The sequence below is a fragment of the Falco punctatus genome (genome assembly GCF_963210335.1).
Source record: "Falco punctatus genome assembly, chromosome: 7".
NCBI lineage: Eukaryota > Metazoa > Chordata > Aves > Falconiformes > Falconidae > Falco > Falco punctatus.
In genome coordinates, this window is record NC_137587.1 from 9,895,715 (window position 1) to 9,909,317 (window position 13,603).

At 37.9% G+C, this 13,603-nt stretch overlaps 1 protein-coding gene across 5 annotated transcripts in view; it reads right to left on the reverse strand.

Annotated features, from left to right (window-relative positions):
- The window catches only part of MIA2 (MIA SH3 domain ER export factor 2), a 46,445-nt gene that overhangs the window by 3,480 nt on the left and 29,362 nt on the right, over window positions 1-13,603 (reverse strand). For 3 of the 5 annotated variants that reach the window (XM_080395289.1, XM_080395287.1, XM_080395285.1), the window contains 11 exons: window positions 11,866-11,967; window positions 10,478-10,538; window positions 10,126-10,161; window positions 9,141-9,208; window positions 8,380-8,462; window positions 7,890-8,021; window positions 5,950-6,102; window positions 4,482-4,613; window positions 2,931-3,007; window positions 1,769-1,991; window positions 365-929 (listed from right to left, as the gene is read on the reverse strand). In XM_080395289.1, the coding sequence (XP_080251415.1) occupies window positions 778-929; window positions 1,769-1,991; window positions 2,931-3,007; window positions 4,482-4,613; window positions 5,950-6,102; window positions 7,890-8,021; window positions 8,380-8,462; window positions 9,141-9,208; window positions 10,126-10,161; window positions 10,478-10,538; window positions 11,866-11,967 (1,219 nt within the window). In that variant the 3' untranslated portion in view covers window positions 365-777. Of the gene's footprint in view, window positions 1-364; window positions 930-1,768; window positions 1,992-2,930; window positions 3,008-4,481; window positions 4,614-5,949; window positions 6,103-7,889; window positions 8,022-8,379; window positions 8,463-9,140; window positions 9,209-10,125; window positions 10,162-10,477; window positions 10,539-11,865; window positions 11,968-13,603 lie in introns of those variants that run through there. The other 2 variants (XM_080395286.1, XM_080395288.1) reach the window with 2 other exon arrangements.

The window sequence follows — 13,603 nt, forward strand, 5'->3', positions numbered from 1 at the left end:
GCTTCCCAAATATTAAAATATGAAGGCTAATAAACTGAACTCATGTTGAGACAGTAAAAAATCCTGAGGAGTAGTTTGCTGCAGACAGAGCTAGATGATGCTTCAGCACCACCGGACCCTTGCCTAACTCCTTCCTCCCGTGTCACAACTCCCCACACACACACCTTCGCTAGAACGGTGCCCCCACCCTCAGCTTGGCAGCTATGAGTCAGCAAGTCTGCATTCCTCTCCCCTCCCACTGTAGTGGTCGGACAACTGCCACTTTGTAAAGCTGTGACAGCTGAAAGACTAACGAGGTCATTAACAGCATACGGATGTAGTAGGGGACAATATTAATTCCTCCCCACTTCAACAGGGACACTGCTTTTATTTTCTGTAGACTTTTATTAACTGTTTCAATTTGTTTTCACATTCTATTCATAAAGCAGCAAATATCACTTTTGGCATGCAGAGAGTCCCTGTACAGCTAAACAAGGACAAAGCAGCTGGACTTTTAAAATATGGTTCACATGATTTGAATTTGTACACCTCTGAAGAGATTACTCAAGTTAGAAATACTTAATTTAAAATGACTACTGTACAAATGGAAGTCACTTATTCACAATATTCATAGTTATTTCATTCTCTATTTACATAATACTATCCTGAGAATTTTCTATTAAGCTTCAATTTGAGCAAAGTAGTTTATATAGACCTAAGTAACAATGGTTACTTAATGTAAGGAAAAATACCATTAGGAGAGCACAGAAACAGGTCAGCGCGTTGCTCAAGTGACTGTCAAGTCTCTTGCTGCGGTTCTGGTTGTTCTACAGCTGATGGATTTGACTGAGGTGGCTCAACTCTGTTTTCAGGAGGAAGCGGCGGAGGCAAAAATCCAGGTCGTGGAGGGGGATAGTGAGGATACGATCTCATTGGAAATGGACTTCTTACTGTGAAGGGATCAGAGCAGTCCCGTTAATAGCAGTCACAACAGTAAACACCTGCCAGCTCCTCCTACCCCCCCCATGCCTTACTGCTCAGCAATGGCCGATGGAAACAGAAGCCACACCACTGAGCTAGGTGAGGGAGGTGTCACGCTCTGAAGAGACAGAGACGCTGGGATCACCTCTTTCAGTAGCCACCTGCGACAGGCTCACGGCAGCAGCCAGTCACTGTCCATAGGTGATCATACTTTACAACTATTTTGGAAGATAAATGGCTTAGCTCTTCACACATTAATCAGAGAACAGCAGGAGGCAGAAGCCCTTTGGTCTGATATGTACTTTGCTCCACTAATGCAAACTCTAAAGAAAAACTAAAAGGTATGTCCCGAATGCATGCCTTTGTGTGGACACGCACACCTCAGAGCTAAAGGATGAAACTTCAAGATTTCTAGATGATGCAACCTTATAGGAGGAAAAGGATTAAGATAAGCATCTACTTGCTTTCCTACCCCAAAAAAAGAACCCTTTAACTGCTGAGCAGTAAATGTATGCATACTTCCAGCCAAAGCTAGTATTTGTAAAAACATTATCAACATCAGCAACTGTGGAAAAGATGATGTACAACGCAATTAACTTAAATCAGCACCACAGAGTTGTTTAGGTTGGAAGAGACCTTTAAGATCACTGACTCCAACCGTTAACCTAGCACTGCCAACTCCACCACTAAAAGTTTAATTGAGAAACAGTATGTGCAAATAAAGATGTTACCCGGTGTGGTAACTCACTACCAGCACAAGGCACTCAGGTGCATCAGCTTGAACTAAAGGCTGGCAAAAGCTACGTACTTGGTGGTGAAGGGCGCAGAAGCCCGAAGTCTCGTACTGGAAAACATTCATGTGGTCCGTACATGCCAGCAGGAGGAGGGGGAGGAAAAGGAGGTCCTCGTCTCATGAAAGGTGCTCTAGGATCCACAGGTAGCGGAGGTCTGACTGGAGGGAAAGGGGGAGGAGCAAAGCCTGAACCGACGGCTTCACTTTCAGAGGCCAGCGACTGATCAGGTAGCGAGTTCTGCAACACAACGAAAACAGGGAAGTCAGCTGAGGGAAAGGGATAAGGAGAGGGAACACCTCCATCTTTATCAGGCCCACTTGGAAGCAGACTGCCATACTAGCTAACACCTAGTTCCAACTCTGCTAAGCTATGGCCTGATCCTGAGAAAGGCTGGCTATAGGCACTGACCATCAGCTTGACCACAGTTTCATCTTTTGGGTTATAACTAATTTTCCTCAGGGATTATATTAGTCATACATCAAAATTCATTCACAGGACAGGAAGTGCTGTGATAAAAGTCGTTGTGGTTTAGCCCCAGCTGGCAACTAAGTACCATGCAGCCACTCACTCCCTTCCACCAGCAGGATGGGGAGGAGAATCTGGGAAAAAGGTAAAACTTATGGATTGAGACAGGAGCAATTTAATATAGCAACAATAATTATATTAAGATGGAGAGAGGAATAAAATCCAATAGGAAAAAATAAGTGATGCACAAAACAATTACTCACCGCCCAGCCAGTTCCACAGCAGTGATTGTCAGGCCTGGGCCAACCCCCTCCCCTCCAGCTTATATAGCATGGAATACCCCTTTGGCTAGTTGAGGTCAACTGTCCTGGCTGTGTCCCCTTCCCCACTTCTTTGCCCCTCCAGCCCTCTCCCTGGCACGGCCTGAGACACTGAAAAGTCCTTGACTTAATATAAACAGGACCTAGCAACAACTAAAAACATCAGTGTGTTATCAACATTGTTCTCGTACTACATCCAAAGCACAGCACTGCACCAGCTACTAAGAAAATTAACGCTATCACAGCTGAAACCAGGACAAAGTATGGATACAATTTTATAATCTGGACCGCACAGTACAACGTAACATGACCAACGTACTAGAGACATATTTTCCTAAGTATTTTGCAGAAAATTAAAGCTTCTTTAAATCAACTTTGTTTAGGTACTTACACTAAGGTTAGAAGGATCTCTCATCCCATTTCCACTTGGTTCTGTTCGTGGGCTATTTTCTGGAGATGTTTGTCCATCTGCATGTAAAAGTTAAACAAGTCATTCAGTGCTGACCTCCTCCTCTCCACCACCAATTTCAGTATTTTTTCCTGAAATCAGGATATATACACAAGGAAAAAAAAAAAAAAACCCGAACACCAAAAAAAGTACTGCTATACCAAGCAACTATTCTGCAGGCAGACTGAAAGACAACTGAGGAACACAGAGCTACACCCCTGTATTTTCTCCAATTTCTCTACAGGTCACATGTGAATTACAAGGTTGCAGCTTTTACCAAAGTTTCTCGTACCTAAATCAGGCTTTTTCTTCCATTCTAGTATTATTGGGTGTTTTAGAAGTTACAAGTGCATTTTCCTAGCGATGCATCTTAACATCGCTATAGCAGTTCCATTTTCCCCCTCTCTCCTGCTACCACTTTCTTTGTTAAGTCCCTCACTGGGAACAACTGCACTACAGTATGCTCTTGCATAAAGCTTGGCAGCAATCCTATTCCAAATTTGACAAAACCCGATTCCTTAGTTGCTAAACATCAAGGAGACTTTCAGAACTACATCAGCTCTGGATAAGCATTCAGAAATAAGTATCCTCATATTTGCTGTACTCACTTTATAAATTAAGAGATAAATAGGAACTTTACTTGGTTTTTACCTTTATACTTCCAAGAACAAGTATTTTCAGTAACAACCAGAGAAAATCATTAAAGGGAATTGTCAGAGGAGAATCTGACGGGATATAAAATATACTAAAATTTATACACTAAATGTACTCCTTTCATAAAAAAAAAAAAAAAAAAAGACAAAAACACAAAAAAGCCAACAAAACAAAAACCCATAAACCCCCAAACCTCAGATTTGAAGAATGCTGCTTTCTCACACTTCTGTCTGAATAAAGACAATAACACTATAATGCACCAGACTGAAACAATACTTCTGACAAGTGATTTTTCATCTGCACGTTGTATTTCTTCTCTGAGGCAAACAAAGCTCTTCTCTCAATGAACCAATGACAGGTCTTTTCCAAAAATCTGTTACTTGTCATTTCAAGCAGGCTTTGCCTTTATTGAAATGACTGGTTTTTTGCTGTTATTCTTTCAGTCTTATTGACTCTGACTCTTTCCAACTTCACCAAAACGTAACGTGGAAATGCAAGTAAGGGTTTGTGGTATTTCAATGCTGTGGTGAGCCTCATGGGAGAGGTCAAAATAGACTCAAGGCTAATCCTGAACTGTTAGCATATAGAACAGTGAAAGTGGACAAGAAAAACACCTCGTAACTACCATTCACTGAATCCCATCCACCTGACAGAAGAGACTGCTATTACTGATAATAGGGCAGGACTGCATCAAGGCTGGCAGGTGTTAAAATGTTTTTTTACACAATGTAACATCAGGTCTGTGGTAGCTACAAAGTTGTCTTCTCACCACCCCTTACTAGGCATAGTCAACTTACACCGAGATTCTCCATCTGATAGCATCGTGGAAGCAATTCCCACCTGTTTTATCAAAAGACTGCACATTGTAAGTTCGGAGTTCTGCTGGTCCAGAAAGTCTTCCAGTATTTGGAGGATTAGGGAAAAATCTTTCTTGTCTTCGAGGAGGAAGAACTGGATCAGGGTAAGGCTCACCTAAGATGGAAGAAATTGTAGAACAGGTCAGTGAAGATTTATTCGCCCCATTCCATACAATTTTAGACCAACAAAATTCTCTGGTTATCTTATGCTCTTGTAAATACCCAAAGTGAGTATCACAAGGTGAGCAAATAAATCTTACAAAACACCAAACACAAGAATCCCACCAGGTATGTACTATTGCTTATGTTTCTAAGGAGCTGCAAAAAAAGAAAGCTCATTGATCTTTGGTTGAACATACAGTAGAATTATGAAAGTTATGATTGCCTAAATTATAAACAGTGAGGCCTTGAAACAAAGGTTTGGCACAGCAAGAAAGGTCAAAGGCAAAATAAAGTAGTATACATTTTAAGCCATTCTTAGATAAGAGTGCTGTCCTCTGCTACATTTCATAGTGCTGTTTCCACCAACTTCCTTGCATCAGACACGGCAATCAGTCACACAGCTACAAGACAAGCTGTATCAGTGAGATCCAAGTGCAAAGAGGGGGTAAGAACACAGCTCGGGTCAAGGAAACAAGATTACCCCTCTGCAATATCCTGTTAATAGATCAAATCTGGCAAATGAGAAACTGCATCCTGAGCAGACTTCGAGTTTTGTAATAGGGCTTTCACACAGATGTGTAGCAAATACAATATTGCCTGCTGCGTTTAATAACTGAGATACTTTAACCTTTTTACTTTTTAATGTTTTAATACTTTTTTAAACTTAATTGCATTTTGGAAGGTTATCCATCCCCTTGCATTGTTTACTTGAGAAGTATCAGTAGTATTCTCTTTAATTAATCTCTGTTTTCCTTGAGTGATAACATGCAACACAGATGTTTAGCTGAAGACTGATTTTGTTGTTGTTATCAAAGAGGCAGCAGCAACATGAAAATGCACGCCAAACAGGATGACTGTACCATGGTACTCCTGTACTATTAATATGAGGTTTTTTTAAAACTATACTTTTCAACATTAGCTAGCTTTTATTTATTCCTTTATTTAAGGCTAATGTACCATTAACACTTTCTACTTTCTCAGATCTCTTATTAATTATCCAACCCAGACAGGTCTTTTGATGCACTAGAACAACACCCAGTAAGATGATAAAACCGAACAGTTGATTGTACACTGCTAGAACCAATGTATATTTAAAAGACAGCGTAGAAGTGCAAGTGAACCACACCATTCAAGATGGAAAACCCCCTGCTATTAAAAAAACCCCACCTTTCCAGTGCAGTTCCAAGAAAACATTTCAAATTTTTAAGCAAAAAATACTTCAAATATATACGCTGCAAGTCAGTACCTCTATTTTTCCACAGATACAGTAGCTAAGCAGATTTTTATACCTGGTGGAGGCAGAATTATCCTGCGTTCTCTGTCCCAAGGAGGAGACAGGGATCCAGTATCTGATGGTGGTCTGTGGGGATCAGTTAATCTATCAGAACTCAGGTCTCCTCTTTCGTTACCAGCTTCATACATTGCAGTTTGTCCTCTGGATCCTAATCGAAAAAATAAGATAGCTGCTTACTCAGGTATTTTAAATCCTCTGTTATGGCTTTCTTCATTAAGTCTGAAAATAGTAAAATAAATCATGGAATGCCAACATAGTCAAGATACAAGAGGCGCGTGGCTCCACAGGACTCTCCAGCTGTTTGCTGATGACCAGTTACGTTTACTGGAAGCGTTTAAAAGGTTTGAAATGAAAAACAAATCAGCTCAAGAAGAGTGCAATCTAGACTACCCACAATTTTATTTTCTGTAGAAGTTTTAAGAGTTTTAGTTCATTCGAATCAGAGAAACTACCGCCCTCATGATAAATCTTTTAAAAAAAAAATAGAAAGACATAACAATACACACATAACCAAGTGCAAGAGAAACTGTAACAACGAGTGATTTTAAGTTGCAAGCTTCCTTTAAAATAGATTTGGTCTGAAAAATTACAGAAATACTGAATCCTGGTATCATTCTCTAATTCTCTATCCTAAAATTCAGCCTAAAATTTGAATCCACTTCATGTCTTGTCTAAAGTGAGATGACCACTATAATGACCGCTATAATTGCTCTGTAGCTGACATTATTTAAACACATAATTTGTTTAATCTGCCCAAATTACATCAGTGCTCCATTGTTGCGGTAGTTATGCCTTTGCATAGCCTCCTTCCTTGCTAATACTGCATCCTGAAATCCAATTTTACTCTTCCTCACCAGCAACAGCTGAGCTACAATTTAGAAATACATTGGACAGCTCAGTTTCATTACTTACTGTCTCTATACAAATAAATTGGCAAATACCATTTTGCTTGATTTAGCTACAGTTGAACACATTTGAACTCAAGCTTTTCTGACGTAGAAAATGAATCCATTTTCATGTGCAGCTGGATATGCTTTTTTACAAAGAATTAGAGTAAATAAATAGTTCATGCTGGTCTTTGAAAAAAAATCAATGTTGATTAGTGAAACCCTTACAGAACAGACATTTAGATGTATTTCCCATTAAGTACAGGTTTCAACAGGTGTAACAGTAGTAGTAAATTAAATAGTAGCTTCTTCATAACCTGTAACAGATGCTGAACTTCACTCTAGCATTTATCTACACTATGTCTGTCAACATCAAAAATATGAAGGAACAGTATTTTTCTTCCCTTACAACCCACGACACCATGGCTTACTTTCACCTACTACTCAGTCTCTTGAATTTAACTCCTTACACATACAACCTTTCTGGTCCCTTTTATCACTAAGGAAGACACTGTCTCTGTGTACAATGACTGCCTCTAATTTAGAACAAAGGGAGGAAAATAATTTACTGAATCGGTAGCTTTCTAGTGTCATAACCCCCAGCAAAACTGTCTCACATTTTTGACAACACAGGTACTCTCTCCTTCTCTCACTGACTGTAGACCAATGAGATAGAAGGGGCAGTATTCTTTCTTCAAAAATCTGGCTCTTGTTTACTTTAAAAATCATGTTTATTTCAGCAGAACGCCACTTGTCCAAGAAATAAAACAAGACTGATTAAGTTTGGCTTTTCACTTTTCTCAGTCTATGCTTCTAAAGTGAATCCACTGACCAACCTACCAGTAACGACTAAATTTTCCATTCTACTGTTACACATGAGACAGCTTTAGAAGCAAGCTGAAAAACAGGAAGAGTTTGTCCAACTAACTGTTTATATTGAATTGGTTGTTTTAATATTTTGTCACCAACAAGAGGAAAAGGTGTGACAGCTTTAGAGTAGAGGAGAGAGAAATCCAGAATAGATACTTTTCAAGTTCAAGAATTGTACCTCTTCCTCCTCCTCCACCTGGAAGCATAGGTGAAAGCCTTAAAGGACCCTCCAATAAAGTTGGAGGGGAAAGAAAAGCTCTTGTTTCAGATGAAGGCCGGCCCATTGGTGAGGGTCCATATGGGGAATGCTCTGGAACAGTTAAAACAAGATACTCAAGTTCACAATATATAGTTTAGCAAACTGTATGAAGTAATTAACTTCTCAGGTGTTTAAAACTAAATTATGTAAGTAAAATGAAAATTGTGGTCTAATTACCATGTGTATCACATTCCCAGCCTACTCTCATTGACGCTACAAATGCTTTTAGTTTCAACAAAATACTCGACATGACCTAGAGTCACTTATGACCCAATTATTTTTTAAAATGATTGTTATTTGTACATACACATGGCCAAAATAGTTTTCAAACAATTACATATGTGTGGTCTTGGAAAACAAAACCATAAACCAAAACAATTAGGCTCTATTTTACAATTCAATACTGTACCTCTGCCAAATGGCCTAACTGGAACATCAAGACCATAAGGATCTTTTTCTAAAAGGTCAAGTTTAAATTCTGCTTCAGTTAATCTGCAAATAAACAACAAAATAGTAGTAAATAATCAAGAAATGCAAAAGTTTTACCGGACTGCACCATTTACTGCTAGGCTTTCTATTTAAAGGATTAATGAAGCAAAGTATTTTATCCCCTAAATAAAGACAAGGATGTCACAGAACTCTGAGCTTAATAATTCCTGAAAGCATTTCTCTATGCTGCTCTATTTTAAATGCAATTTGAATTGGCATATTAGATGTCACAATTTCTAGTATGACATTACTCTCGTGAGTACTCTAAATGGCATTCCAAGTATTAGTTAACTTCACACCTAAAGGTTCCTCTCCACCACTACTACCTGGAGCTATTAGGTCAGTATTAATTTCTGAGATAAGCTGTAAAATCATTAGGTAACCATGATATCTGCTTGATACATACTTATTTAAAACAAACAACAAACAACACCCCCCCCAAAACCTTTGAGTTCTAGTACTACATCCTGCTTCCTTCCTGTAATGATAACATGCAAGAAAGTAAGAACTTAAGAACTATGTGAAATATTGAAATATTTCAGGAACATTCAAATTTCTTTCAGAACTCCAATGGGCCACAACTCATTAACATAGGTCTAGAAAACAACAGCTTGCATAAATCCAAAACACACATGCATGCCAAATTGCATTCATTCAGAATTAGATCCGGACTGCACTTACTTTTGTCTGTTATGTGAATTTTCTTTTTTTATATCACTGAGGTGTCTTTCAGCGGCTCGGGCTGTCAGCTTTGGGGAGGGACAAAAATCAGATGCTTAGATATTGCAGTTTACCAATTAAATGTTTCATAAATATGACAGGTCCTAGATCCAAGACATTATTTTCTATCCGAAGTGTGTGGACTGTGTTTTTGTAAGATATGACTCATGTATAAAGCATATGAAACAAAGCCTCACATACATGACCAAATGACATTACCAGTTCCACTACGCAAATTTTTGAGGAATGATAGGGCTTTCCTGCAGGTCCTTAAAACTGCAGAAATTAAATTATTTGGCTATAGCTGCTTTTGAATATCTACAGAATATACACAAGACTTAAGTCTCAAATTTTATATGAGAAAATTTTATTCTAAAATCCTATAGGTAAAAACTGTAAAATTATGACCACGAAGTGCCTCAGCACCGGAACTGAAGAATGTATTAGTCAGGAGATATTTTAAAGTTCCCTGTTTGGAGAAAAAAAAAGGTAAAAATGGATTTTGCAGCAGCCTTCTTAGGAAGCTGTCAATGGAACACACTGTTCCCACAGGGCATAATGTCTTCTATTAGTAGATAAAAGCAGTGAAGTACATCCAGGGAAAATATTACAATGGCATTGAAACGAGGCCAAAAGCTTATATTATTAGCAAAATGTCACACACTTGTTAAATGGTAACACGTTATTCCAGCAGATTTATTGCTATAGCAAATAATAGTGTAATATCAGTCTACTGTGCTAATAGATATCCAGCTTAATTATTCTAACTGCTCTACATGACAGAAGTATTTTTAACATGCTTTTGTGTATTTCTGCAAGAAATCTATATGTTTAAAGGTGACAGGTTAATTTTGATTGTCTGTTTTTAATAAAAAGTGATAAAAAAAGCTATTCAAATCATGGAAAAGATGCACAGAGTTCAGAAAATTCAGTATTTGGAACTTACCCAATTATCATGAGCTTTCTTCTCATGTGAAGTAATCTGTGAAAAAGAGATTCATTTGATCATTATTCATCTAGAAAAGAAAATTTAGTACTGAGTATATGTTCTTATTTGTAAATTTCTTGTGTGTGGGTGATTTATAATGAGACATCTAAGCTTAAATTTAAACTTTTTAGTAAAGTTATCTGGTGATCTCTGCTATGAAATTGTGTCAGTCAAAACTAGATGGCATTAAGGTGGGGGACACACACATGACAACAAAAAAACTACCCCACAAAATCAAGCCAAATGCAGTACCACAACCTAGCTGAAAGCAGTATTTCAGTTGCATTAACATCCCTCCTACTTGACGTACCTGATTCTGGTATGAACGAATGGTTCTTTCTAGCTCTTCTTCAAGATCTTTTGCTCGCTGTCTGTGACAAAGTTAGGATTTATGACATTGTAATAAGATACAGAGGAAAGTAATTTTAAATAGAGTAAATACTATGGTAAACAAAAGGTCTAATTAAGATTTTTTTTTTATATATCCAAAAGACAGTATTGCCACTTAGGCCTATGCGAGACAAAACATAGTATCAGTGGAAATTCTAGGCCCTATAGTAAAAACAGGAACATAAACAAAAGAACAGAACCAAAAAGCCCAACATCTCCCCAACTTTTCGATGGTCTGCAGCAAGTTTCCAGCATGAAGGATACCCCTCCACATATGCCCTGACAGCCAGCCTCACCCAGCTCTGCAAACGTGCCAGCGTAGCTAGAGCATCACGCTGTCACAGGCTACCACAGTCAGTCCTGAGGGTCAGTCATTTGTACTAAAGTTATTTCAAGACCACAGAAAGCACGATGCCACTTTTGCTGACAGCTGCCCTTGCACAGCCTCTCTTGGTTCTACGCTCTCTCAGCAGGTGGGTCAAAGACACATGCACTATTCAGTGATACTCCATTTGCAATATTCATAGTCTCTAAAATTAAGAAGTCTACAAAGTTTGCATTCCAAGTAAATTGGGAAGGGTGAATTCTGGCTTCCTGTATGAATACTGACAAAAGTCTACAAGAACAAATCTAATTAACTCTTCAGGAAGCACTGTTGATCAGTATCGTTCAGTTATAGTCAACGTTCCCATAAACACTGAAGGAAGATGGGGAATATACACTGCAGACTGAAGAACTGTGCCATAGTTTTGAGAAACTACAGAAACAAACCAGACGTACACGGTGTAACACAAAACAGAGCAAAGCAGTTAAACAACTACAGAAAATATTCCCACATCATAATAGTCTAGTAAAGAATTTCTAAACAACAGTACTATTCGAGAAGCTTAGAGATACAGATATAGAATACTGTAACTACACAATATAAATGTTAGGATCTATAGGAAAACTGAACATTGCATTTATTTCACAGTATTCACTTAACTTTGTATTTTTATCTCTGTTCAGTAAAGGGAATTAAATTAGAGACCCAATTCTACCACTCCATTAAAGCTAACATGTCAATATGATTAACATTCTAATGGAAAAAAGGTTGCCAGTGGTCTTTGATAGCTGGGCTTTTTAACAAAGCAAAACCTCCCTTAGTATGTATTATTACACACAAACTAGCATGTAACACACACAACACACCTCCAACAAAGAAACTAGAAGAAAATACATTAACTTATGCTGGTGTTTTTATTAGTTCTCTATTGCCTTTTGTTCACTTTGGAACAAGTGATTACAGCAACTGAAATCTGTAATTACCTGTAGCTGTTTAGTTCTTCAGCAGCATGATTAATTTTTTCATCTACTTTAGAAAGCTTTTCTTCTTTCTGTAGGCGTTCTCTCTCTTCTACTGTCAGCTTCCTTTAAGAAAATCCAAAAACTATGATTAATTCTGTTTCAAGTCAACAATTTTGTAGTTGGTCTGTCAAGAAAAACTTCTCCAATTATTCAAGTGTGATGAATACATGATATGTACCCAGATAAAGTGTTTTACAGGCAACATATGAAGTGGCATAAATAGCACTAGTTTGTATTCATGTTAGTTTATTCAGTTCATTAACTGTTCTGTATGAAGCAATTAGATTACCACTACTTCTAAAAAGAACCTGGGAAGACAATCCATATTCCCAAAGCATATTTCTATTGGGGAAGCGGCAAAAAAATGCAGCCACAAATCAAATCAGAAACTAAAAACCAAACTGCACTAATTTTCAGTGATTTGTTCTGGTACTTTTTTACATTTTAAAATAATCTTCTTTAGAAGAAAGAAGTTGTTATTAGCTATTAAAAAAGTTATTAAAAACATTATTTCCAGGTCCCTCTTTTTTTACGCCGTATCAGGGACTATGGAAGAGAACACCCACATACCAGACCAGAGATTATGCACAAGGTGGTGCAGAACACACGTGGATACTACTGCTGCATATAGCCACGAATGGATAAACTCGTCATTTTCCTGTGAACAGCAGTCCTTAACAATCAAGCTACCTAAATCATGGATCTTTTGAACATGATTTATACTTCTTTTCTACTCAGTCTTCACTTCCCACTTTTCTATTTCTGTTGTATGAACACATCCAGCTTTTTATAAGATACCTTGTTAATACTAATAGCCTTTCTTATTCTGCTATCTCATCATGCCAGCTTCTCCCCACTTCTTTTTGGCTTTTCTAAAATCTTTGATAAACAGCATACATTTGCTGAGCTTCAGTGTGGTATTTTTGAATATCACCTACACAGTCTGCAAATATTTTTTCCTTTCGACTGCCCATCATAGCTTCTTTCTAATATGTTCCTTCCCACTACCCCACCCCAGGATTTTTTTTAAAATTAAACGTTAATAGTAGATTTCTACGTTTTGTTGCATCTACAAAGATGCCAAGTATCTACACAAATACACATCTATGCGCTACAAAGCAGATTATTGAAATAACTATTGTATTTCAATACTTCACATACTTTAAAAAGGTCCTGCATATTGCTCAGTACAGGATCAAGACCTGTGCTGCTCCTCTTGCTTCCTTCAAGATTATGTCTACTCCTTGAAATAATTTCTGGGTAGTAAAACTGCCATTTTACCACCACACCCTAAAATTAGGCCCCCTGCTCCCTTCCTGCCCTGTCCACACACATAATTCTGAAGATTACTACGTGCCCCATCCTATTCCAATCAACATTATTTCTAGCCCTTAACTTATTTCTGATTTCAATCAGTAAATCATAATCCTTATTATCATCCTGACTGTGAGGCAAACAGTACAGCCTTCATACTCTGCCTTTATTGGTAAGGAAAACCTGATTCACAGGGGTTCTGTGTTGCCTACTGATAACAGGAAGCTTGCCTATGTTTTAACTCCAAGCTTAGTTTTATATATAGCATCACTCCTCTGCTGACATTACTACCTCTCAACTATATAAAATATACCTCACAGTTAAAGTAGCTAATGATCATCCATCTTTCAGCAATTTTGATAGCTGTATTATATCATATCTTAAT